General features: G+C 39.7%; 1 protein-coding gene across 4 annotated transcripts in view; it reads left to right on the top strand.

The window, feature by feature from the left end:
• DIAPH1 (diaphanous related formin 1) overlaps positions 1-27,026 on the top strand; it is a 97,186-nt gene that overhangs the window by 2,485 nt on the left and 67,675 nt on the right. For 2 of the 4 annotated variants that reach the window (XM_036846232.1, XM_036846236.1), the window contains exons 2-3: positions 24,295-24,321; positions 25,330-25,485. In XM_036846232.1, coding sequence (XP_036702127.1) covers positions 24,295-24,321; positions 25,330-25,485 — 183 coding nt within the window. Of the gene's footprint in view, positions 1-20,245; positions 20,401-24,294; positions 24,322-25,329; positions 25,486-27,026 lie in introns of those variants that run through there. The other 2 variants (XM_036846235.1, XM_036846233.1) reach the window with 2 other exon arrangements.

Genomic DNA, 27,026 nt, shown 5'->3' with positions numbered 1-27,026 from the left:
TATAAAAGAACTCTGTGGAAATGAGAGCCTAGGAGGAGCATTGCAATCCACTTCTCTTTGTGTCTGTGTATGTATATGGGGGTGGGTAGAGTGGGCGAGATTGCTGGTTTGCTTTTGTTACCCATGGCGTAGTTTTCTTGAACTACAGGCTAAAAGTGAACTCAAAACTGTTTCGCCTACTCCACCTTTTCTACAGTGTGTGTCCTCGGGAGCTCCATTAAGAATGCATTTTATAAAACTGCACTGGTTTGGACCTAGTGTGCCTGAAGGTATTTGTTTGCATCTGAGGGGTTACTAATCCCTTTAGCTGCTACATACCTTTCCAAGCTGATGCAGGTTCTAATTACAGATCAACTGATGAGAACACAGAGCTCACAAATTGCCTAAGATCTGCTCTTTACCCTTAGAGGCATCTTGTGTGGAAAGGACACAGGGAGTCTAAGTTTAAACAGTGGTAGGGCTCATCTTTTTAAAACATGTGGTTGTTCGAGATGCTAATGTGTGTGACAGCCAGGCTGTCTGGTGTTCCATTCCCCTTGGTTCTTCTTGAGTCTGTCTTCTCCTGGACCATGAGCTTATCCCTCGTCCAGCATTATACCAGTTCCTTTTGGAAGCCCTTAAGATGAAGGGAAATAAAAATGCTAAATGAACAGAGTGTTTTCTGCCTTTTCAGCAGTGATGAATGTGGGTGTCAGAGAGAATGATTTCTGAAATATGTGTAAGGGGAGTAAGTATAACCAGGATGTTAGGAAGCTGCAGAGTATTCCTGCATTTTACAGACTCCATGTCTTCTCATACAATCAAGAACTGATCCGTTTTAAGAAAGACTATCGCATCTTGATTCAACTAGGAGCCTAACTTTGTAAAACATGAATTTTAGTGTGGGATTAGAAATAATAGAAGATATGTAATTTTTAAAATCTTGTTTCGTTTTGGATGGCTATGTAAAATTATTGCTGTGTTGCAGTTTCATGCCCTTCTAAAAGCAAAGTGAGGGACTTCCCTGGTGGCTCAGTGGTTAAGAATCCGCCTGCCAATGCAGGGGACACGGGTTTGAGCCCTTGTCCGGTAAGATCCCACATGCCATGGAGCAACTAAGCCCATGTGCCACAGCTACTGAGCCTGCACTCTAGAGCCTGTTAGCCACAACTACTGAGCCCGCGCGCCTAGAACCTGTGAAGCCACCACAATGAGAAGCCCTCGCACCGCAACGAAGAGTAGCCCCTGCTTGCCGCAACTAGAGAAAGCCCGTGCGCAGCAACGAACACCCAACACAGCCAAAAATAAAAAAATAAATAAATTTATTTTTAAAATAAATAAATAAAAGCAAAGTGAGAGTGAAAGTATATTTAGTTGTAGACCCCTGTTCATCCAAAATGAGAGCAAAGATGAAGGATGCCAGGCAGAATTTTAAACAAATATTAGGAAAGGTAGAGATTATGAAAGAAGTGGAGTTGTTCATGCAGATACCTGCTTCTTTAACTTTGATCCAAAAGGTCGCTGAAAACCAAGGAGTATGCAGAGAACTTTATACAAGTCATCTGTGTTTTTTGAAGTTGATAAACACAGGGATTACTTAGTTTGGAAGGAGGGAGGGGAGCCTACAGGAATGTTATTGAGAGTTTGAGATGACAGAATGATACCTTAAAAATTTGCCCTCTGCCTGCCTGGTCTTTAAAGAGACAGCACAAGGATCCACTGGATAATGTTACATTTACTTGTCTCAAAGGAAATCCTCCCTCACAGGAGGTGAAACTGAGGGAATGCCTCAGAATTAAAATCTCTGCCTTGAGAGAGTTGTTAAATGTTGGGATATTTTTATAAAAAGAGTTGAAATTTTTATGACCTGTAAATTGTTTATTTAAAAAGCTAAGAGGGCTTCCCTGGTGGCGCAGTGGTTGAGAGTCTGCCTGCCAGTTCAGGGGACGCGGGTTCGGGCCCTGGTCTGGGAGGATCCCACGTGCCGCGGAGCGGCTGGGCCCGTGAGCCACAATTGCTGAGCCTGCGCGTCTGGAGCCTGTGCTCCGCAACAAGAGAGGCCGCGATAGTGAGAGGCCCGCGCACCGCGATGAGGAGTGGCCCCCGCTTGCCACAGCTGGAGAGAGCCCTCGCACAGAAACGAAGACCCAACACAGCCATAAATAAATAAATAAATAAATTTAAAAATGGTCCACATCAAAAAAATCTTTAAAAAGCTAAGAAAATAGTAATAAGTGAGAAGTGATTTAACTTTGTTGATGGGCATATGGGTCAGAATAGACTAATTTTATTTCCTGTGTGATAAAATCACCTTTTGTTATCCCCTTGGGTGTTCAGTGTATTTTATAAATGGATTGCCACGTTATTCTTGGAGAGTGTTATATTTTCAGTGAAATGTAATAGAGGCTTAAAAGATAAGGTTATACCACATATGATTTAGAAGAACAGCTTAAAATCATGTTTATTAACAAGAAATATTAGGTATTATAGAGAAACAAAGAGTTTGTATATGCAGGTGGTGTTTTCTCTCATTTTATGTCTTAGCTGAAATCATTCATGACTACAAAAAGCATCCCCATATTGAAACAAATCTTGTGTTTTTCTTTATTATGTTGAGCCTTCTATTCTCAATCACTTTTGTCTGAAAGCAGTAGGAAAAAATTCACCTCTTGCTAACCAGCAAAGCAGCATTGGGTGTTTGCCCCTAGTTAGGGTTAGATGAGACAATGCCAACCTTCTTCCTGTGCCTAGCTGTCTTATCATTCCCTCCCTCTTTGTTTTTACTAGTGCCCTGCTGCTATAAGGACTGGTTCTAGTCCCTTGGATAGCCAGGCCTTTGGGGAATCAGGAGCAGTAAAAGATGCTTATACTAAAATCTCTTAAAACCTTGAAGCTAAAATTGAAAAGTAAAGAATATTTTAATCACTATGAACATATCTTACCTTTTCTACCTGTCTTTTTTTTTTTTTTTAACAAACACAGTTTTTCTAATCAAAGAACCTTTCTTAAGAAAGTAAGAGAATTACTGAAGGAAAAGGGGAATTGAGACCAGTATTTTAAGGAATTTTACCACTAATTACAGAATAACTCTGGGTGAATCATTGTTCTTTCAATTTTGAGATTCTTACTTCCATTCATTAGTAAAGCTTGCTATGAATGTAGTCTTAAAATTTTAGAGTTGGAAGGGACTTTAAATGTCATCAAGCCCAAACACCCACTCAGTGCAGCAATCCCTTCTTACAGTTGTAGGTTGGAAATTGGATAAATAAATGGAGGAGGCAAAAGCGTAAAATTTTGGATTCTACATTTCCTTTAGTAAATTTCAGGATCTTGGAGGAAAGGGATTATATAAAAGGAACAGATAACGCTAGAAGCTATGAGACTGAAAGGGAAAAGATTGAAGAAACTGACTCTGTTGCTTGGCTCTGTGACAATTAGGGAGTGTCAATTTGTCCTTTAAATATTTGCTTAAATTTCTTCCCTCCAAGAAGGGGGATGAAACAGATAAGGGGACACAAAAGAGAAAAATCATAAAGAATTAAGAGAAACACAGCATTCCTATGTGGAAGCATTGTTATATGGAAGATGGGAGATTCCATCCTTGATTGTGGTTATAAGTGGTCTTTAGGCAGTAGCTACTTTGTCATTTTGTTAGGTAACAGATACAGGTAGAGTTTATGGTGTCCTAGATTATTTTTTTGGATTTCTGATTCTGTGACTTATTCCCTGTTTTAGGAATAGTACTGTTTGAAAGCAATAGGATTTGCATTTTCTTTGAAGACTTAGCATACTTCAAGGATCCAACAGAGGTTGCTTATAAACCATCTTTGATCCTAAAGGTCACAGAAAACCAAGGTAGTAGGCTTATATCTCAGATATAGCTGCCTTTTTTTTTTTTAATGTTAGAACTTGAGGATCAAGTAAAAAGATAACCCACACTTGCTTTTTTTTTTTCCCCCCCTGCCTAGAGTAGCTCATACTTTGTTCAGGGGTCTTCACCTGTTTGTTTTGCCAGAGATCCTTTGGACATCTTTTTTCTTTAAACGGCTTTATTGGTGTATAATTAACATACAATAAACTGCATATATTTAGTGCACAGTTTGTGAACCCATTGCCACAGGCAAGATAACGAATATATCCATCACCCTCAACAGTTTTTTCCTGACCCATTGTATTCTCTCCTTCTCATTCCTCCTTGTGCCCCAATCCCCAGGTAACTAACCACTGGTTTGCTTTCTATAACTATAGATTAGTTTGTATTTTCTAGAAGTTTATATAAATGGACTTATACACAATATGAACCCTTTCTTTTGGCTTCTTTCAGCATAATGTATGTTAGCTATATTAATAGATCATTCTTTTTTATTGCTGAGTAATATTACATTGTATGGGCTTACCATAATTTATTTACTTACTTGTTGATGGGCATTTGGATTGTTTCCAGTTTTGGTTCTTTTTTGTTTTGCTGTGAACATTCATGTACAAGTTTTTGTCCGGACATATGCCTTCATCTCTCTTTTGTAAATACCTAGGAGTGGAATGACTAGGCTATATAGTAGGGCTATGTTTAACTTTTAAAGAAGTTGCCAGACTGCTTCCAAAGTGGTTGTACCATTTTACATTCTCACAAGCAATATATGGGTTCTGGTTCCTTGTCAGCTCTTGGTATGATCAGTCTTAAATTTTAGCCATTCTAGTGGGTGCGTAGTGAGTGGACAAAGAATGTCACTTGCCATTTCAGTAAACAAAGGATGTTGTGGCCATAAAGTCATCAGCCACTGTAGGAGTCCCTGATGGTGCACCCTGAGGGGAATTCAGGAAGGAGAAAACCAGGTTGCCAGCCACCAAGCCATCAGTCACTGTAGCTGTCCAGACTATGCACCCTGAGGGGAATTCAGGATGGAGAAAAACAGGATACTGGCCTTAGGTAGTTAAGATGCATATCAAAGGAATGATTTCAGTAAGCCCAGACTCATATCTTCCCATATACAGAAAAGCACTAAAAATCGTTAACTTGAGATGTCTGGTTTTTTGTGATTAGCAGTAATCTTTTGATGTTCAACTTCATGGTTTTTTTTTTCCAGCAAGAATTCCTGTATATCCCGGCTCCTCTCTTAAATCTTTGGAATAGTCCCTCAGAGCTATCTGAGAGGCTGCCATCCCGTGCTATAGTCCTCAGTAAGGCCTCTGAATAAAACATAATTTTCAGCTTTTAGGTTGTGCATTTTTTTTTTCAGTCTACAAACGGTATCTCAGTGTGGCTTTAATTTGCATTTCCTTAATGATGTTGAGCATTTTTTCATGTGTCTATTTGCTGTATATCTTCTTTGACGTGTCTGTTCAAAAATTTTGCCCACTTAAAATTTTTTAATTACAGTCTAAATACAAGTCCTTTGTTGGATATATGTTTTACAGATGTTTTCTTCCTCCTGTGACTTGCCTTTTCATTTTCTTAACAGTATATTTTGAAGAACAAAAATGTTTAATTTTGATGAAGTCCATCCAATTAATTGTTTTTGCTTTTTGTATAATATTTCAAAAATCTTTGCTAAAATCACAGTCACTAAGATTTTTCTGCTAAAAGTTTTATAGATTTAGCTCTTAAATTCTCCTCTTATCACTGGAAATGTCAGTTATATTCCACATGTTCTCTTTGGGGTGTAAATTTTCACCTGTAGACAAGACAGACCATTTCTGATACCCTTGGGATTGGGGACCTTTGAGATTCTATTTATAGTGAAAGCATTTTCATCTCTTATGTGGTGTTAGAAACCTTTTGTTTTCCTGTACTCAGTGTTCTACAGGTTGTATAATGCCAGTCTTCCTATCTATAAATATTAATGAATGCTCATCATCTTTATAGATAGGAAGATTACTTCATTGCAGACTGGAAGGACAGGGAGTAATAATAACAATAACAGTAACAGTAATAATAGCACTTGTTTGTTGCATACTTACTATAGCCCTAGTGCTGCACTGAACGGCTCTAGATATAAGATAGGTACTATTGTTATTCCTGCTTTCTAGGTAATTAAACTGAAACTCAGTGAGATCAGCAACATGCTTTAGGTCATAGAACTGGAATTCAAACCTAGGTCTGGCTGATTTAAACACACACACACACAGCCATCTTCTTATTCACTGCATTGTATTGACAGTTTACAAATGTCCAGTTTTTGCACTTGTTGTATCAAAGGGTATTCACTGTTAGGAATTTCATAGAAAATTTTGATGGTATATCTTTAGAGCCCTTTGACTACTGCAGTCTATTAAAACTGGACTCTTTTTGAGTTCAGTTAGTGGGAAAAGAAGTGCTGGGTCTAGATGAACAAAGTGCAGTGGCTAAATGCCTAACTGCGTTTTGCATTTAATAATTTAGACTTTGAGACCATTGCAGGAATCTTAATTAAACCTTTCTTAGGCATGTAAAAGTAGCTGTTAGAGTGCATGCAAAATCTACTTTTCCCCTGGCTCATGCGTTATTAAGAAGTTGTCTAAATTATTATTTTTTTTTAATGTAACCTTATCTCCTTTGTAAATAGAACAGCTCTAACAGCATCACCTGGCAGGAATTTTAGTTGTTTAAATTGCTGCGAGCAGCAAGTAGTGGTGACATATAGGAAGGAGGAAGCTGTTGCTAGACCAGCTCCATAGTTATCTTTTGTATATTTTAGAATTGGCCCTGAAACAAATAAGGATTGCAAATGGTTACTAACTCTAGGGTCTCTCCTGAGTCTGGGGACTGCTGAAGTTTCTTCTTTAGACCTGGCGGTTATTTGCCTGTGGTTAATAATTAAGACATTGCCACAGAGGTCCAGGTACCTGGAACTAGGATTTTCTGTATGATTGGTGGCAAAGAGTAGAGAATAGAGTTTCTCTTGTTTGTGTGAATCTACCCTAGATCCAAAAGGCTGAAGATCAAGAACCATGTGGTTGACCTATCAGTTTCAGTCCATGCTTTTTAAGAGATTGTAATCTCAGCTGTGTCTGTAGAAGAATAGGTGGGAAAAGCTTAAAGGCCATGAGCATAGACTTCAAAAGCTGTAGAAATTCAGAGAATTTAAGGAATTAAGTGGAAAGATCACTGAGCTGAGAGGCAGAAGACCTGTTTCAGAATCATAGAATGCTGGAGGTGAAAAGGATGCTAAAAGTTATTTTATTCAAATCCTTTATTTTATAGACAAAGGAATGTGGGCCTAGAGAAGTGATCTGTCCAAGTTTACAACTAGACCTAGGACTAGAAACCCCATCTCTCACTCCTACTGAAATATTCTTTCCATATATTGCTACTTAGTTGGACTTTGCTACTAATTAACTGTGTGAACTCTGGGCAAGTCACTCTCCTTTTCTTGGTCTTTCCTTGTAAAATGAGAGAGTTAGCATTAATGATTTCAAAGGTCTATACTAATGTCCCAAATTCTACATAAATGATCTAGAATACAATTGTGGGCAATGCTAGTTAGCTTCATAGAAGATGAAGGCCCTGGAACATGAAGGAACATGATAGGCCCTGGAAGTAAATCCAGGGATTGGTAGAGGAGAGGGGTAAGGGGTTTCGTGGGGTGGGGAACAATGCGAACAGAGGCTCAGAGGTTTGAATGTATGGCTGTAGTAAAAAGAAATGGCCCGGTTATAGCAGTCAGGAGGATCAGTGGGAGATGAATCATTTAAGAAAGCCACTTCATAGAGATTATTTTATACCTGGGGAGGGCTTTTAGGTTCTCTTTCTGTAGAAACCCACAGAAAGCAGAATGGAAAAATTTGCATTTTGTAACATGTCACGATGCATGTTGATGCAGTTTTTGGCCTTGTGAATATGTGGTGGTGAAGAACATGAATAGATTAGTGTTAAGGTTCCAGCAAATCACTTCTGCTATCTAGATGGAGTTTAGGTAGTTAAGTTTGTTTGATTTCCATTCCTTATCCATTGTAATGATCCATCTTCTCAGACTTTCAGTGATCATTCTAGATTTTAAAAGATGTGACTGTCTTCATCTGGATCTCAGCACTGTATAGTCAAATTGTGGGCTCAGAGACTTCCCTGGCGGTCCAGTGGTTAAGACTTCACACTTCCAATGCAAGGGGCGCAGGTTCAATCCCTGGTCGGGAAACTAGGATCCCACATGCCATGCGGTGCGGCAAAAGAAAAAAAAATTGTGGGCTCAGGTGGGAAATTGTGGGAATAATCTGAGCCTATCTCTGGGATCTGTCATTTTCTTCTAAACATACTTTAGCACAGTGCAATACTGGTTTTGATTGCATGCGTATTTGAAGTGTTCTTTAGTCTTCCATGAATGCACTATATATATATATATATATATATATATATATATATAAAAATATAAAATGTGTGTGTGTGTGTGTATATATATATATATATATATATATATGTATATATAAAAAGAGAGAGAGAGACAGAATGATATCGAGATCTCTTGAGGAGGGTGGGTCTTATCTCCCATCTAGCTTGTAAGGTATCTAAGAGTGGTGGTGTTTAACTCACATTAGCAATAACCTGTTATGTATTTTAGTTTTACTGTGAGTCTTGTGACTCTTGGGATTACTTTCAAGGCTCTCCATTTCTGTGGTCTAATGTAGGAGATTGACAGTTTTGAAAACATTAGTCCTCTCACCAAGGTAACTGTGAGGCAAAGAGAACCACTGATATGACTATACCAGACCAGAAGAACTCTGTTGAGAAAAGATTTTTATTTTTCTCTAGAGATAGTGCCTTAGGTTTTGTCTTGTATCAAGATTTAATGAAGGAACATGTCTATCAGATTTAAAATCTGCATTATTTTACCATAGCACACAGGGCTGCCAACTTTTATCATTATAATGAGAGCAGTATTTGACCCACTGCTCTAGGGGTTGATAACATACATTTAAAATGAATAATTGCTAAGTCCCTATATTATTTGAATCAGTACACAGTCGTTCATGCTAACGGAAGGTTTTACACAGAATATTAAATAAAGGAGACCAAGATGAGTCTTCAGGTCCTCAGGATATGTCTGGGATCTCCACAAAAAATGCTGCTGGCATAGGATTGCCTTAGTTTTTTTCTCAAAGTCACATATTTCTGTCCATAGCTATGGAGTTCCTTTGATTCCTTCATTTGGCCGTAGAAGCAAAGTAGTTTGGACTCTTCTAAAATTATTTCATCATGCTTTCATGGGGCCTAAAGAGAACATTTTAGTTTTGTTAGTTTGTGAAAGATGTGTGTCAGGCTCCCCAGGCATAGAGGTTTCTTGTGATTTCTTGATTCTGGTATTTTAAAAGATGGGAGTTGGCCTTAGTTGGCAGCTCTTTGCATCCGCCAGGGCTTGTTCGTTACTTACTTCTAGGCCCATGGGTGACGTCTGTTTCCTGTGATTGAAACCACAAGAAGAAGTGGTGAGAAGTCTCTGTAGGATATGTCCTATCAAGCAAGCAGCAGCATTGGGCTGCCCTCAAAGAGCAGTAGTAACTAAGCACTGTCTTTAAGGGTCCCTGAGAGACCCTAGAAATGATCTGACTACAGCCTCCTCATCTTAACATGAGAAGGCCACTGAGCCTAGAGGTATTAAGTTGCTCAAGGTCATGTATTAGGTAAGCTAGCTTTTAGACTCCACTAAACTGTTCATTATTCTTTCTCACCTTGCATTGTCATCCCTAAATTTTATAACCGTGCCCTGCCGAGTGTTGCCTTAAGCAAAGTACTACTGGAAAAGAGTAAATGCTGGTGGGCATTTTGAATATGAAAAATTGGATGATATTTTGCTTTTCGATGCTGTGCTAGATTTTGATACTCTTTTAAAATATTTTTTATACTCTTCTTGAAAAGACATATACATACATTTTCAAATAGCAAAATCTAAGACCCCAATTTTTTAGTTTTATTCACTTAGTATTTGAATATTCTAGTCATTATCTCTATGCACAGATATTTTACAACATTGCAATTACAGTTTTCTACACATTTTCTGCTTTTAAACAGTATGTCATAAACATTTTTCAGCTTTCTAATCTTTGAAAATTGGTATTTTGTTTGAAATGGAAATTTTGTTTTATTTTGCTTTGACCGCACCGCACGGCTTGTGGGATCTTAGTTCCCTGACCAGGGATCGAACCCCAGCCCTCAGTGAAAGCATGGAATCCTAACCACTGGACCACCAGGTAATTCCCTGGAAATGTATTTGTATTATAAAAGTGATACACATTTTTCTAAGAAAATGTAGATGTGTTTAAAAAATAGAGTAAAACAATATCCTAACTCGTTTTCCAGAAATTTTAGTTATTTTTCAGTAGTTAGAACCAAAGAGAAAAATACATGGTACATGGAAGTGTCTTTGGAGCCTAAGTACTTTGGCATGAAATCTGTGATGTGTTTGCATTAGAACATAGTTCCACACAAGTACGGTTGCTAGAAGTATCGGAAGTTTCTTGTTTTAACTCTTGCTTATATTTCTGGTTATAGAGGAGTAATGAGATTTCACCTCATGCTGTCTCCCCCCTCCCTTCCCCAGATTTTCTCAAAATAAAATCTTAATTCTAGATTTGTAAAAGGCCAGTAAATGTTTACTGTGGTTTCATAAGATCAAGTCTGGCTTTTTGAGTAGTAGTATAATTTTTGGATCAGTTAAGCTATTATCAGTAGGTCGTGATTACTTCTTGTATTCAGGAATGATGTGAGGATAGAAGAAGTGTAACCATCATTTAGAAATGAAGGGTTTGAGAATGGGATTTAAAACAAGGTGGCCTCATGCTTGGTGCCTGTTATGTAGAAGCAATATCAGCTGCAGGAACTTCCTGTCTGTCAGGCCTTTGGGTGTGTCATTCATATGCTCACCCTTGAGAAAGAGTAGATGTCCTGCTACTCACATCACAACATGGGAGGAGAAGACAGTTGCTACGGAGATTGGGAAACAGCATTCCTGAGTCATTGACTGTTTCCAAATGAATGAACAACACCCCTTATTTCTTAGCTTCTCTAAGCTAAGGCAGTGAAGAGAGAGGCCTGATAAGAAAGTAAAGAACAAGTATCAGTATTTAGAGCTTGAGAAGTATGTCAAAACTTTGGAAAAGTAGGTTAACGTTAATTATCGTTTTCTATATGTGTATTTGAAAGTTTTATTAGAACCTTTGGATGTTTGAAAGGGAGGAAGCTTTGCTTGCTCTGCCCTCTCACCAGATGACAGAATGTGTGTGCACCTCCTTCCTGACAGCAAAGGAGAGGGGCGTGTCTGCCACACCATGTGGTACTTGATAGGAAACTAGGACTTCTAGAATCTGAGCACTTTCTCTAGTGGCAACTTGTTTTCCCAGCCCTTGAGTGCTTTGTAGTGCAGGGGGCTGGCAGTTTGTTTGCATGGACATAGAGGAAGAATGCAATGTTCCCAGCCTGGTTTCCACCTGTTCTGCTGAGCTGGAATAGTGAAACCTGAGTGGACTGTCTTTCTTCCTCTAGGCTATCAGCTATCTAGGATGCGGGCTCTGCCAGTCCCAGGTTTCAGGATGAGCTAAGCTGGAGGCAAAAAGTTGCTTTCTCCTTTTCCCCAAGAGACTTGCCTTCTTGGACTATTAGAGAACTGTTCGAACGTAGTGGACCTGTCTCTCAGAGGACTGAATTCTAATATTAAGATAGTTTTTTCCCCTCATTTTAATTATAGTCGGGAAATGTGGTTTTTTGGAAAGCAGACTCTAAACAGTTTTAGACAGTCGTGAGGGAAATTGAGTTTGTTGCTTTGAATTTATAAGCAAATTGCTTCAAGTTTATAATTATTGAAACAGGGAATGGAGTACAGTTACCTAATAATGTTCTTTACATGGCCTTTAAAGAAAAAATATTTATTTTTGGCTGCGTCGGGTCTTAGTTGCAGCACACGGATCTTTCGTTGCAGCAGGCGGGCTTCTCTCTAGTTGTGGCGCATGGGCTCCAGAGCATGTGGGCTCTGTAGTTGCAGCACACGGGCTCTGTAGTTGTGGCGTACGGGCTTAGTTGCCCCACGGCATGTGGGATCTTAGTTCCCCAACCAGGGATCGAACCCACGTCCCCTGCTTTGGAAGGCAGATTCTTAACCACTGGACCAGCAGGGAAGTCCCCTATATGGCATTTCTAACTTGTGCTTCACATGGGCCACTGCCTGGAATCTTTCTGGACTCCCTGGGTTGTATCAGGAAAAAGATACTGATTCTGGAAGGCAGGGGTAGATTGAAAGACGTCTTTTAATTAGGAATAAAAGATCTTGGACTCTCCTCTACTGTGTTTCCTTTGTTGTCTCTTGCATGAGTTGCCACAAATTTAACTCTCCAATACTGACTGTAGCTGTGGGGCTGCTGCGGCAGTGTGGAGCTAAGTGGATGGATGAGCTGCTAGAGTCTTACTTGCTCCTTTAGCACTTTTTCCTTAGCAGTCATGGAGAACATGAGTGTGCCATCTCCATTTCTGGGGGTTTCTAGATAATTTTCAGTTTTCTTTCCCTTAAGCGCATTTAACTTTATAATGGTAAATTAGCCTTAGAGTTCATATTTTTCAATTTCTAGTCATTTTGTGCTCTTCTTTTAGACTTCCTTTCCTCTGATACACCTTTTTTCTATGATTTTCTTTTTTGAAGTGGGTACTCCAGTTCTACACAACTCCTGTTGAGGCTGTTGGCACTAGTAAGTAGTGATGTCAGAATCTAGTTTGTTTCTCTGTAAATGGTATATGAGGTATTGACTCGTTCCATGCCATCCTTGGGCCATTATTTTAAAATGGAAGGGAAAGTTTCCTACATTTGAAGGTATCCATTATTTCCTTCTCTCTAGTTCTAATTGACTTCTCTATAAGGAGTGGGAATTGAAGGGAGTTTCATTGGTTCCATCATCATATATTATTTACCTTTTACAAAACACTTTGCAAAGCAAAGTGCTTTACGTCTATTTTATTATTCTTCACACAAGCCCTGTGAGACAACATAGTCCTAAAGATAGGAAGGCTGAAACTGTGGTGGATAAAAAGAAGAGCTTGGGACTTCCCTAGTGGTCCAGTGGTTAAGAATCTGCCTGCCAATGCAGGGGACACGGGTTCGATCCCTGGTCCGGGAAGATCCCACATGCCACAGGGCAACTTAGTCAGTGCGCCACAACTACTGAGCCCGCGCTCTAGAGCCCACGAGCCGCAACTACTGAGCCCACACGCCTAGAGCCCGTGCTTCGCAACAAGAGAAGCCACCGCAGTAAGAAGCCTGTGCACCGCAACAAGGAGTAGCCCCGGCGCGCAGCAACGAAGACCCAGCACAACCCCCCCAAAAAAAGCTTACCCTGCCTTTACTGTCCTTTAGTGGAAATGTAGCAAATCTTGTGGCAAAGCTGGAATAGGGCTTGTTGGTAACTGAATTCACATCCATGTTATGACCCTCTGTTGCTGCACTGTCCTAAGAAACTGAATGTCAGTCCTGTGCTAGAATAAAAAAATGAATCAGAGCCAGACCCTGCTCTTTGTTCTCTTTGATTCTGAATGACAGGTACCTTACCTGCTCTTTCCTGGGTAGGTATATTAGGACTTGAAAGGAAACTGTTGTTGGCTGCAGTGAGACTTATTTCCCATTTTACCCATAGGTAGCCTATGTCTTTACTGAAGGCTTATTGCTTTTCAAAGGTGGTGGAAGACTCCCTAGGTGACATGTGTCCCATAATTGGATATTTTCCCCAAGGACAACTAACAAATATGTCATGTGGGCTGAAGCACCACTCAGGGTCCCCTGGCCTCATTCATAGGGAAAGACACTATTCTTGAAGGTTTGGTCTGAGCTGTCTATAACAATCGTACTGTACTGTCATAAACCTTAACTTGAAACTTTTCTTTAGCTTGTTCAATTTGCATAAAGTAATGAATAAGTGAATATACTGTGTTTAGGATGATGTCCTTAAACCTAGAGTGATGATAATTTTTAAAATATTTGTTAAATATTGGACATGTCAAATGAACAAAGCATGGGTTCCTGCCCCCAAGCAACTTACAATCTGGTCCACAGAAACAGCTACAATAACGGTCTGAAGAAGGATCTGATATAAAATATTTAGAGCCTGACTTGGCTGAGTCCTTTAGATCTTTTTGTGAAATGATTGGCTATGGCTAAGTATACAATTTACAGATGAGGAATAACTTTTTCCTTATGCCATGTTGTAGGAGTACCGTCTCAACTAGTACACGTGTATATTTTACAAGAAGTTTTTCTGTAGTAATAAGAGCACAATTGCTTTTATAGAATGCTCTCTCACTCCATTTTATGATCTTAGTGGTCCCAAGAAGTGTGTGTCTGGTTTTGTTTTGTTTTTTAATAAATAGGGGAACTGAAGCATGAAGAATTAATGTGATTTGCTCAGAATCATACTTGCAGTTGTTTAGCATGCCATAAGTAAAAATTAGGACTCATGATCTTTTTCCTTTAGCTAAAGTTCTAGATAAATTTTGTCAGTTTGCTTAATGTATTAGTTGCCTACTTTTACATGATAAACTCAACAGCTTAAAATAAAACCCACTTATTAGCTCACAGTTCTGTTGGTCAGAAGTCCAGCAAGGATAGTTTGGCTGGATTCTCAGAGTATCACAGGGCTGAAATCAAGGTGTCAGCTGGGCCTTTTCTCATCTGTAGGTGCTGGAGGAAAACCTTCCAAGAGTATTCAAGTTGGAAGAATTCAGCCTCTTGCAGGTGTAGCACTGAGGTCCCTGTTTCTTTGCTGGCTCTCAGCTCCTAGATGCTGCCTGTAATCCCTGCCATTTGGCTTCTTTTATGCTCAAGACAGAAATGGCATGTTGGATCCTTGTGTTTCTGACTTCTTACTCTAGATTTAAAGGGCTTGTGTGATTGGGTCAGACCCCCATGGATAATTTCCCCTTCTTAAAGTCAGTTGTGCTAAATAATATAACCTAATCACAAGAGTGATATCCTATAATATTTACAGTCCTGGTGATTATACAGCGTATGTACGTCAGGCTGGGAATCTTGGGGGACATCCTAGAATTCTACCTACCACACTAAATATTTCCCTCACTCTGAATTAACCCATGAGCAAGTGTGGATGTCAGAAGAGGGAGAGGTGGGAATTGAGTATATTGAGGCAGTGAATTGCATTGTGATTATAGGTGTTATGAAAAAAACCTGGGCCTCCTAGAATCATCAGAGCAGGGGCCAAGTGGCATTCACCTGTGGTGTTCTCCCTTAGCCAAGAGCTCAGATGTAGTTGTCCCCTATAAGTTAGCCTGAACAAAATCTTTAGAAAGTACTGAAATATGGGCTTGCTCTTATAGGTTTATATTACCCGTATGCTAGCCACATGGTTCATGAGATAAAAGTCCATGATTAACTGTTCCTGTGAAGCACATTGGTAGGAATTAGAAACACTTTTTGCTATGTAAAGTACTGTGTGATCAGAGTAATGTTTAATCATATTCTTTTATTAGATCTCTCCTAACCTCTCTTCTGCTAAGGACACTACCTAATTACCTTTTGTTAGGCTACATGAGTATCCTGTTCCAAGAGACTGTCCTTAATTGTCTGAGAATTCTATGCCCTTTTTGTGACTAGATGGAAAAGTTAAAGATTCAGGGAATTGGGTAGAAGTGAATCAGTGCCTTGGACGAATTTTCTTATATCCTTGAATTTATAATAAGACCAATTCTGTGACTAGGCAAACAGAGGGAACCTCTGTCCAAAAAGACTGCCAAGTTTAGTCCCATCGGCCCACTTTTAAAAAGCTGAAGTGCTAATAGATGCAGCCACCACCACCACCACCACAAATCCAGCTATGGAAAAGGAGTTTTAGATTTCATTTGCATTTATTATGATACTAATTGATCAGAGTATGTTTCAGACTCATTAGGTCATAAATTTATTTTAATTAGCTTGGCCTCATAGGGCATACCTTGGGATCTTGACTTTAATTTTTGGTTTCTTAGAGAAACCAAACTATAAAGTGTCTAGGAAGTTTCTTATTTCCTGTAGATGGTAACCAAAAGATTTATCTTACCACATATTACATTAGGATGTGGTGACTGAATCAGAGCTTTGAATTACACTCTGGAAGGAGAGCGAAGGGACAGCTTTTCATTTTTATGTTGATTGATGGTCTTAATGCAGAGCAGTGCCCAGCCAAGTATATTTATTCTGATGCTATTACTTTTGATGCAGTGTACCTTTGAGCAATTTGTGTTAATTTAAGTAAGATTTGATAATACTGAGAATCTTTTAGAGGAAATGAATGTTATTTTAATAAATGCAGTTTTGTTAAGCTCTTTTCCTGTACCAGCTAATGACCTTCAGAAATTCATTTACCCATCTAATTCTATTGAATAAAAAATTCCTATAGAATAAATGTTTTTCTGCCCCTTTAAAAAATATTTTATGCTTCTATCTATAATTGTTTGCATATAACTGAAAGATTATTATAAAAATTGAGTAACAAGCAAAAATCTAGACTATGTTTAAATGACGATATTGCCGCCGTGAGGAGGAGGCTCCCAAGAGAAAATAAACAGTACTATGTTGGAGTCATAGTCTGACTTTAGATTCTCTGTGTGTTTACAAGGGCTCCTTCTGAGGGTATCTGTGGGTTAAGCACATGAGGATGTAGGGGACCACCACAAGATCCTGGAATCTTTGTCCTAGGGATTTCCTTTACCTCTTAAATGTGTTAGATCTCCTGTTTCCTGTATTTCAGGTCTTTCACTTTCTTGGTTTGCTCCCTCATTTTGGTGGAGCATATCCTACAATTGCTTCCTAAGGTGCACGGGGATAAATTTTTTTGAAAGCTTCAATGTCTGAAAATATCTATTTTGAACTCACATTTGATGAGTAATTTGGTTGGGTATAGAATTCTAAGTTAGAAGTTTGTTTTTTTTTTTCAGATTTTAAAAGGCCTTTTTTCATTGTTTAGCTTTTTGTATGTAGTTTAAAAAATTCAAAGCTTCTCTGATTCCTTTGTATATGACCAGTTTTCCTCCCTTCTTCCCCGCCCCCAGTTCCCCCAGCCGAACTGCATGGCATGCAGGATCTTAGTTCCCTGACCAGGGATTGAACCTGCTCCCCAAGCAGTGAAATTGCAGAGTCTTAACCACTGGACTGCCAGGGAAGTACCCCTTCTTTCAAACTGTAGAATTTTCTTTGTTTTCCGGTAATTTGGAATTTCACCATGATATGCCTTTGTGTGGTGATCTGTTTCTGTCTTTTGTGATGGGAACTTATCTTTCAGTACTGGGAAATTTTTTAAAAAATTGACCTATAGTTTGATTACAATGTTGTTAGTTTCTGCTATACCCCAAAGTGATTCAGATATACATATGTATACATTCTTTTTTATATTCTTTTCCTTTGTGGTTTATCACAGGATTTTTTTTTTTTTTTTTTTTGCTGTGTCGGGTCTTTGTTGCTGCACGCAGGCTTTCTCTAATTGTGGTGAGCGGGGGCTACTCTTCCTTGCAGTGCACAGGCTTCTCTTGGCGGTGGCTTCTCTTGTTGCGGAGCATGGGCTCTAGGTGCATGGGCTTCAGTAGTTGTGGCACATGGGCTCAGTAGTTGTGGCTCGCGGGCTCTAGAGTGCAGGCTCTCAGTCGTTGTGGTGCATAGGCTTAGTTGCTCCACGGCATGTGGGATCTTCCCAGACCAGGGCTTGAACCCGTGTCCCCTGAATTGGCAGGCGGATTCTTAACCACTGCGCCACCAGGGAAGTCCCTATCACAGGATATTGAATATAGTTCCCTGTGCTATGTGGTAAGACCTTGTTGTTTATCCATTTTATATGTAATAGTTTGCATCTGCTAACCCCAGCCTCCCAATCCATCGCTCCCCCACCCCCCTCCTTGGCAACCACAAGTCTGTTCCCTATGTCTATGAGTTTGTTTCTATTTCATAGATAGGTTCATTTGTGCCATATTTTATTTATTTATTTTTATTTTTTTAATTAAAAAAATTATTATTTTATTTATTTATTTTTGGCTGCGTCGGGTCTTCGTTGCTGCGCGCGGGCTTTCTCTAGTTGCGGCGAGTGGGGGCTACTCTTCATTGCAGTGCACGGGCTTCTCATTGCGGTGGCTTCTCTTGTTGCGGAGCACGGTCTCTAGGCGCTTGGGCTCAGTAGTTGTGGCTCGTGGGCTCTAGAGTGCAGGCTCAGTAGTTGTGGCGCACGGGCTTAGTTGCTCCGCGGCATGCAGGATCTTCCCGGACCAGGGATCGAACCTGTGTCCCCTGCATTGGCAGGAGGATTCCTAACCACTGCACCACCAGGGAAGCCCTGTGCCATATTTTAGATGCCACATATAAGTGATATCATATGGTATTTGTCTTTCTCTTTCTGACTTACTTCACTTAGTATGATAATCTCTAAGTACATCCATGTTGCTGCAAATGGCATTATTTCATTCTTTCTTATGGCTGCGTAGTATTCCATTGTATATATGAACCACATCTTCTTTATCCACTCATCTGTTGATGGACATTTAGGTTGTTTCCATGGCTATTGTGAATAGTGCTGCTATGAACATAGGGTTGCATGTATCTTTTTAAATTATAGTTTTTTTCTGGATATATGCCCAGGAGTGGGATTGCTGGATCATATGGCAACTCTATTTTTAGTCTTTTGAGGAACCTCCATACTGTTTTCCAGAGTGGCTGCACCAGCTTACATTCAGTACTGGGAAATATTCTTGAATTATTTCTTTGATAGCTTCCTCCTCTGTTCTCCTGTTATTTGGATATTGGACCTCCCAAACTGATCTAATTTCCTTATCTTTACTCTCTTATTTTTCCATCTCTGTCTTTTTGCTCTAATTTTGGGAGATATCCTCAAATTCTTATCTTCCAGCCCTTCTATTGAGTTTTCTCTTGAGTTTCTGTTCTTATGTGTTCAATTTCTCAGGGTTCTTTTTCCTCTGAATGTTTCTTTTTAAAATGGCATTATAGGGACTTCCCTGGTGGTCCAGTGGTTAAGACTCCGCACTTCCACTGCAGGGGGTGTGGGTTTGATCCCTGGTCGGAGAACTAAGATTCCGCATGCCGCACAGCGTGGCCAAAACTTTAAAAAAACAATTTAAAAAAATGGCATTATAGGGACTTTCCTGGTGGCGTGGTGGTTAAGAATCCGCCTGCCAATGCAGGGGACACGGGTTTGAGCCCTGGTCCAGGAAGATCCCACATGCCGCGGAGCAACTAAGGCCGTGCGTCACAACTACTGAGCCTGCGCTCCGGAGCCTGCGAGCCACAACTACTGAGGCCCGCGCGCCTAGAGCCCGTGCTCTGCAATGAGAGAGCAGTGAGAGGCCTGTGCACCACAATGAAGAGTAGCCCCCGCTCGCCACAACTAGAGAAAGCCCACGTGCAGCAACGAAGTCCCAATGCAGCCAAAAATGAACAAATAAATAAATTAAAAAAAAAAAAAGGCATTATGTTCTCCCTTGTAGATATTAATTTTTTTTCCTAATCTTTCTTTTTCTTGCATAGTCTCTGTATAATGAGTTGCTTTTTCCCCCTCTCTTACTACGATTTTTCCTCATGTGTTTGATAATCCTTGGTTGTCTGTTAATGTTTAAAAATGAGGGGCTAAAAAACTCATTGGAAACTCTGGATGCATGGGTAAGGTTTGTTAGCTGTGCAGTTTATTGTAGGCTAGCCCTGTCCAATAGAAATATAATGTGAATCACATATGTAATTTTAGATTTTCTAGTAGCCACAGAAAAAGAAAGAAAAAAGTGAAAAGAAACATGTGAAATTAACCTTAATAATAAAATTTTTAATCCAGTATATCTAAAACATTATTTTAACATGTAATAGATATAACAATTATTAATGTGATGTTTTACCTTCTGTTTTTTATATGAAGTTATTGAACTCCAGTTTTTATTTTACATTTATAGCACATCTCAATTTGGATGCTAAATTTTCATGAAGATACTTGATGTGTATTTAGATTTGAAAAAATTTACAAGTGAAAGGTAGATTCACATACCTAGCGTGTTCCAAACATATTGATACTTAAGTTTAACAATAACAATAAAATATTAGCTTTTAATTTTAAATTTTGATAAAATTAAATAAAATGAAAAATTCCTTTTTCAGTTGCACTAGGCACATTAGAAGTGCTTAATAGTTACCTGTGTCTGGTAGCTACCATATTGGATGGCACGGTTCATCTGCTTGGACTATGTCAGTAGCTTAATGTTGTTTTTCAGTTCCCCAGAGAAGGCTATTCCAACCTTCTGCCTCAAGGATAAGGGTTTTGGGGTGCTGGGGTCCTGAGAAACTAGAAGGGGGAAGGTGCTGGGTGTCTCAGCTTATAGTATGCATAGATTAACTTACTCTTCTTTTTTGGTATAGGATCTCTGTCCACAACTGTGCCTGGCATCCCCTGATCCAGAGATCTGTGTTTTACCCTCTTCTAAGAATAAATTTCCAGACTTCTGCTGGAGTAAGGGAGGGTAGTCTCCCGATGGCATGGGGGGAGGGGTGTTGGGGGGTAACGGAGGATCTACTGGTCCAACTGCTTCTTAAACAGCTTTCAAACCAATCTTATTTTTGGGCCTCCCCCTCCCTCCAACTGCCCATTTCTATAGGTACCTGGTGCTGCTAATTCCTGAGCCTGTTGGGATCCTTAAGTACAATTTGGATTGGTCATTAGCTTTTCCTACGGCAGGTTTAGGACTCAGTTTTCTTAGGTCTGTTGGGTCTTAGTCCCAGCTTCAAAAGTTGATTGAATTATGCTTTTCTTGTTCTTCCCAACCTTGTAGGCTCCTTCCCTCTATCATTTTTTTCTTTCTAAAAATTCCTTTTCTGTAGATGTAGAAGGGTTTCAAAAAGCGGGGAAATTTGATTCAGTCTACCGTCTTTTATCTGGAAGTTCCTATTAATCTGTATTTATGAGCAGATTTTGATATGCTAAAAAATTTCATTCCGTATTTATGCTTCCTTCAGTATCTATAGTTGTAGTTAAAGGTTTTAGTATAGTTTTAGTGGAAGACTCAGTAGGAGGGACAGGACGATGAATTATTTAGTGAAGATAAGTAAGGGTTTATAGTTTGGGAGCAGAAAATAATTGATAGCAAACAAGGAGAAAGGTGAGTGTAGAAGCATTTAGAAAGAAGTAGGTGGGATCATTAGAGACTATGTTAAAAAGCTTGAACCTCTGGGGCATAAGGCATAAATATAGCTCCAGTAGCATTTATCTTCAAGGTCTCCACTATTTTTAGTCCTTCTTACTTTTCATGAGCTAGGAACCTCTTGTTGCATATCTCAGAGAATCCACAAAACAGTTAATGATACAGTTAAAAAAAAAAAAAACTTAACAAAGCCGTTTGTAAACTGTATGTTCAAGATCTGTAAGGAAAGCACACATAGTATTAAATAAGTAAATTAATACACCCTCAGTATACTGTAGCAGCAGGTTCCATTTCAGTAATGGAATTGAGCTTGCTGTTTGGGTGTTCTTTTGGGTTCTGAAACAGAATTTTGCCTGTAGTACTGTGGTTCACTTTGCTGGTAGATGCTGCCCTCTGTTGGAGTAGTTGAGGAAATGCATGGATCATTTTTGCTGTCCTTACTCAAATTGAGCACTAAAGCATGGATAATTTTCTTAAGGAATAAATCTGTTTCTAATGATGCACCAAGGAAAGCAAGGGAGACTGGTTTCTTCCTTCTTAAGAAAAGAGATGTTTACTTTTGTTTGTAAAGGCAACAGTTAGTGGGCATTAAATGGGAACAAGACAAGAATCTGGGGAATGCGAAGATTTAGGGCTTTGGAATCTGGAGACCAGAGTTCCATACCCAGCTTGCCCCTATTCATGTGACCTCAGTGATTTACTCCACCTGTCTGGGCTTCAGTTTCTTCACTAATGCAGTGAAGAGGTGGAATAGATTTGAGGGCTTTTGCAGGGATTGGTATTTTAGGAGAGCAGCCCCAGATTATGGTATTTGTTCATAGGAGATATAATGACTAAGTCTTAGGCTCTACCCTGAAGGAACTTAGTCTGGAAATGGCTAGAGGAGGCACTCAAAAGACAGTTGTAATCCACTTCTAGCGCTGTGAGACAGGCAAGTACCTATTTCTGTATACACACAAGGAGAGGTACCCATCCAATTAGGAGGTATCATCCTGTACGGCCTGTTGGAGCTAGCCTTAAAGCACAATCTAGTCTGAGGGAAGCAGCAGCCTAGAGAAAGTCTGGGGTTGTGAGACAGCAAGATCTATTTGTGGACCTGCAACTAGTTAGGATGCCCAGAAGATAGAGTTTGAAATGGAGGGTTTGTTGAGAGATGAGCCAAGGGAGAGAAGCCATAAGTGTCATATGCCATGCTAAGGAATTTGGATCTTAACCTGAGGGCAGTAGGGAACTATTGCAGGGTTTTAAATGGGAAATAACATGGACAGCTTGGCATTTTAGAATGATTACTCTTGGATATAGTATATAGAATGGATTTTGTGTTGGGCAGACGGGATTGAAGGCAAGGAGATCAGTTAGGAGGTTATTACAGTAAATCAAACAGGAGATCATAGTGGCGTGAACTTCAATAATGGGGATGGAGGGAAGAGAAATAAGAGTCTGCAGACAGAAAGAACAAGTTGCTGGTTTGTTGTTCTTTAACTTAACCTGCAGCTGAGATTGATTCATTAGACCCAGGTTCTGTTACCTACGTTATATCCATCCCAGAATTGTTTGGGTTGTTGCTTGGTTCTGAGGGAACATTTTGAGTTTGGAGGACAAGGTTCTGGAAGCACTTGCTCTAGGAGCAAATAAGTTTAACCTTGGCAATGGCAACCTAACTATAAACATTCATCCTTTTTGTGGCTTGTTTCACCTCTGTGTGTCAGGTGACTTAGGGTGGTGACAAAAGGAACTGTGAGTCTCCTTGAGTGTTGCTGTCTCTGCTTCATCATCCTTCTGCCTTTGCTGCCCTTCTGCCTTTACTTTGTGTAAACAGCACACACAAAGTAACTTTAGATTCCATTGACACTGAGCAAGGATCATATGGTTTCGGGTGAGTGATTAGCATTCCATCAGTAGAAGGTTGACCTCCTCTGGACCGTGGAGGGCAAAGTTAAGATTCACAGTTCACACTGGATTTAACCGAACTCTGACATGGCGCACATGAACATAAAGACTTAGATTTTTCTCGTCTGTAAAAAGGTTGGTAAAGTAGTTTTGTGACAGTGTCAGAAATAGTTTTTCATTAGTTGAGGAAGGTTCATCAAGAGGCATTTACTATACTCTTCTAAGGACATTAGCAAAAATAGATATGGTTTAAAACTAAGTATTAGAATGAAGAATTCCTGCTTTCCTATACCTGCTTGTTCAGATTTTTGGGGGTAAAGTGTAGCACATATACAGAAGAGAATATAAAACATACAGAATAATTATAAACTGAACATCCATGTAACCATCATCCATATCAAGAAATAGAATATTATTGTAAGCACCCCTGAAGCCCCCTGTCCCCTTCTGCAGTCATTACTCTTCCACCCACATCAGGTAACCACTGTTTTGCCATATGTGGTAATCATTCCCTTTATAACTGTACATCCTAAATAATATAATTTAGTCTTGCATGTTTTTAATCTCAATGTAAAAAAAATAGTACATTCACTTTTATGTTTGTGAGTAGCTGTAAGTTCATTCACTTTCTTTGTGTAATTGTTTTCCACTCTACCATTATACGAGTTTATCCATTCTATTCTTGATAGCTATTTGGATTGTTCTCTGTTTTATTGATAGATATTACAGTGTTGCTGTGAACATTCTTGTTATACACAACCTGCTACACATGTGCAAGTTTCTGAAGGGTAGATTTATAGGAACTGATATGTTGAATTGTAATATATCTGCATATTTTAACTTTACTAGATCATGCCATACTGTTTTCCAAAGTGGCCATAGCAATTTACATTCACACCAACAGTGTGGGAGAGCTCCCGCTGCTCTGTGACTAGACAGACACACATGAAAATTTTTGCCAGTCTTGAATGTGAAATGATATCTCGTTGTGGTTTTAGTTTGCATTTCCTTGTTTACTAATGCAGTTGAACACATTTCATAGGTTTATTGGTCATCCCATTTAGAGTTTTTTCAGTTCTCCACCTTTTTTTCCCCAAAGGGTTATTATATTTTAGTGACCTTAAAACTCCTGCCCCTTACCTAAGGGAATGTGCTAAGGAATAGTCTGGCAGAAATCTAGCATGTGGGAAGGAGCCTAGATCCTTTCAACTTATTTTCTCCTCTTTTTTTCCCCAACCCATCTGGTATTTGGGAGGTTTCCTGGCATTTCACTGATCCCTCTTCCCTTTCTTCTCCCTCGTTTTTCCTGTTCGTAGACTCTGAAGCGGCTCATGGCAGATGAGGTAAGGAAATTTTGTTCAGCATGTGCATGGCTCATTTCCTACACTATGATATTTACCAGTTGCAATAACTGACTTTCTATAACTTATAAACGTGATATGGGTTCTATTCTCATCATCCCAAAGCTTTTTCCTAACTCTTTGCTCTGTTTGACCCATTGCATGCATTTCCCTGGCACATTCATTGGCTTCCAAGGTTAGGCATGTTCTTTAAACTCCAAGCTGACTTGCTGTCTGGATGCCACTCGTATCATTTGAAGCCCCAGAGTGCTTGCAGATATTTACTGTTATTTTCAATCAGGTAGTGCCGTTAAGCTGCAGCTTATCGGTAGCTCTTTTTGAATTGAACACTTGTCCTTGCAGTTTAAGGAGTGGTTCATGAGCATTTGGTTGACAGAGAGATGACATATATACCCCTGAAGTAGATTATATTCTTTGCAAAGGGGATTTTTTGGAGAATATGTACTGAACTTTTGCTGCTTACATAACACAAGTGCTATGGAGTGTACAGAAGAAAGAAAAAGGAATGGTTCCTGGTTTTAAGGCATTTCCTTGTTTCTTGTATATGACTTATATCTATTAAAATCTATGGTCACACTTACCTCTTGAAGGGAGAGATCCTCTGAGGGCCTGGCCATATTTATTATTGGATAGCTAGAGGGAAACAAAAGGCATTTTACTGAGCACTCTGCACATGAGGTGCTTTCAGTTCTGTGCTGCTAGAGGGCTTAGAAATGGCAGGGGAGCTAAAGAACAAAGTTTTCTCTTTGTAGAGAGTTTCCAATTCTTAACACTTCATTCCTCTTATCTTTGGATGAAGGTGAGAGTACAGAGTCAGTGTAGTAAATTAGGTACAAGGAAGACTGGTTTCTCTTTTTCACGTCAGAAGAGCCTTGAACTGGCCACAAACCAGAGGAACCATGTACGTATAAGAGGTTAGAGGCTATTTGATGTGTGCTTTGTTGTGTAAATGAAAATGGATCACTGCTAATACTTTTTTTTCTTTCTCAGCTGGAGAGATTTACCAGCATGAGAATTAAGAAGGAGAAAGAAAAGCCTAATTCTGCTCAGAGAAATTCTTCTGCATCATATGGGGATGATCCCACAGCACAGTCATTGCAGGATGTTTCAGATGAGCAAGTTCTAGTACTCTTTGAACAGATGCTGGTAAGTTTCCCACCCCAAAGCATTGCTTCTTCTTGAAAATGCTTTTACGAGCATGATGGGCCCTTTTTTGTGTACAGTCCCCCTTAACTATCCTTTAATTACAAAAAATTCCAGGCTTAACAGAGAACTTCTTAATAGCAGTCCCATTAATGAAGGGACTACATACACAAGCGGCAGTCCGTAAGATTGGAATCTATGAATTAGGCTCGGAAATATCTGATCACTGACCACCTTGTTAATGTCCTTCAGCCCAGCAACACTTTAGCCACAAAGACATAAAATGAGCGGGCCAGCTCTTGTGGTAGTGTGATGACCACCTTTGGGTTAGCCAGAGTAGATGAAGTTTTAAAACATTCACAACAAAATCTATACAAAGAAGAAGCTGAGTGACTTCCCTGGTGGCGCAGGGAATCCGCCTGCCAATGCAGGGAACACGGATTCGATCCCTGGTCCGGAAAGATCCCACATGCTGCCAAGAAACTAAGCCCATGCACCACAACTACTGAGCCTGCGCTCTAGAGCCCGTGAGCCACAACTACTGAGCCCGCGTGCCACAACTACTGAAGCCCGTGTGCCTAGAGCCCGTGCTCCGCGACAAGAGAAGCCACCGCAATGAGAAGCTGCGCACCGCGTCGAAGAATAGCTGCCGCTCGCCAAAACTAGAGAAAGCCCGTGCGCAGCAATGAAGACCCAACGCGGCCAAAAATAAATAAATAAAAGGAAGGGAGGGAGGGAGGGAGGGAAAGAAGAAGCTGAGGAATGGAAAGGCATTGTTTGCCCGAGATCTTCTACTTAGTGGTGAATCTGGAAAGAGAATTCTGATGTTACAATCACTAGAAGACCTTTAAAGGTTGGGGCTGAGGTCAGTTCAATAATGAGCTGTGCATGGATGTGACTGACTTTGCTGTCTTCAGTGAGGACCATTGAGTGGGGAGGACACTGAGTGAATGTCCACTAGTGCTAAGTCTTGGAAAGTTTTGAGTACATGCTTATAAGGTTTCATAAGACCTATATATTAACTTGGATTTATGATCTCAGATTCAATTAGAGATTAGTGGCAGGCCTAATAACTTAATTAAAAGCATGCGCTTAAAACCCTTAAAACTGAGGCCTGGTACCTGTGGTAGTCACCACTCAACCAGTACTACTATTATTACTTTTCATTGAAGCTTTCAGTTTGTCTCATAATAATCCAGGTGTGTTAAGAGTCTAAGAGTATGATCTATCAAGACAGTCTCTTGGCCTTGGATTGCAAATTTAGATGTCTTTAGGGCCAAGGGAGGAAGCATAAATAAGTTAAGCAGGCTACATAGAAGATGATAAAAAGGAGAAGGGACTGCAGTAAAATGAAGGACTTTTGGCATTTTTGATAAACTCCAGCCACAATTCAGTTCCAGTAGGTTTTGTAGCATTCCAGTTGGGAATGCTAGCCCAGTAGTGCCAGATATTTCTATTTTTCAGAAGAAACCAGAAATCTCTATTTTTTTAAAAAAACAAAAATTGTTTTTTAAAAAACAAATATCATAGCCAGCATTCAGATT

This window comes from Balaenoptera musculus, chromosome 3 (genome assembly GCF_009873245.2).
Source record: "Balaenoptera musculus isolate JJ_BM4_2016_0621 chromosome 3, mBalMus1.pri.v3, whole genome shotgun sequence".
Taxonomy (NCBI): Eukaryota; Metazoa; Chordata; class Mammalia; order Artiodactyla; family Balaenopteridae; genus Balaenoptera; species Balaenoptera musculus.
Note: the sequence above shows the minus strand (reverse complement) of the source record. Positions and strands in the feature narration are given on the sequence as shown.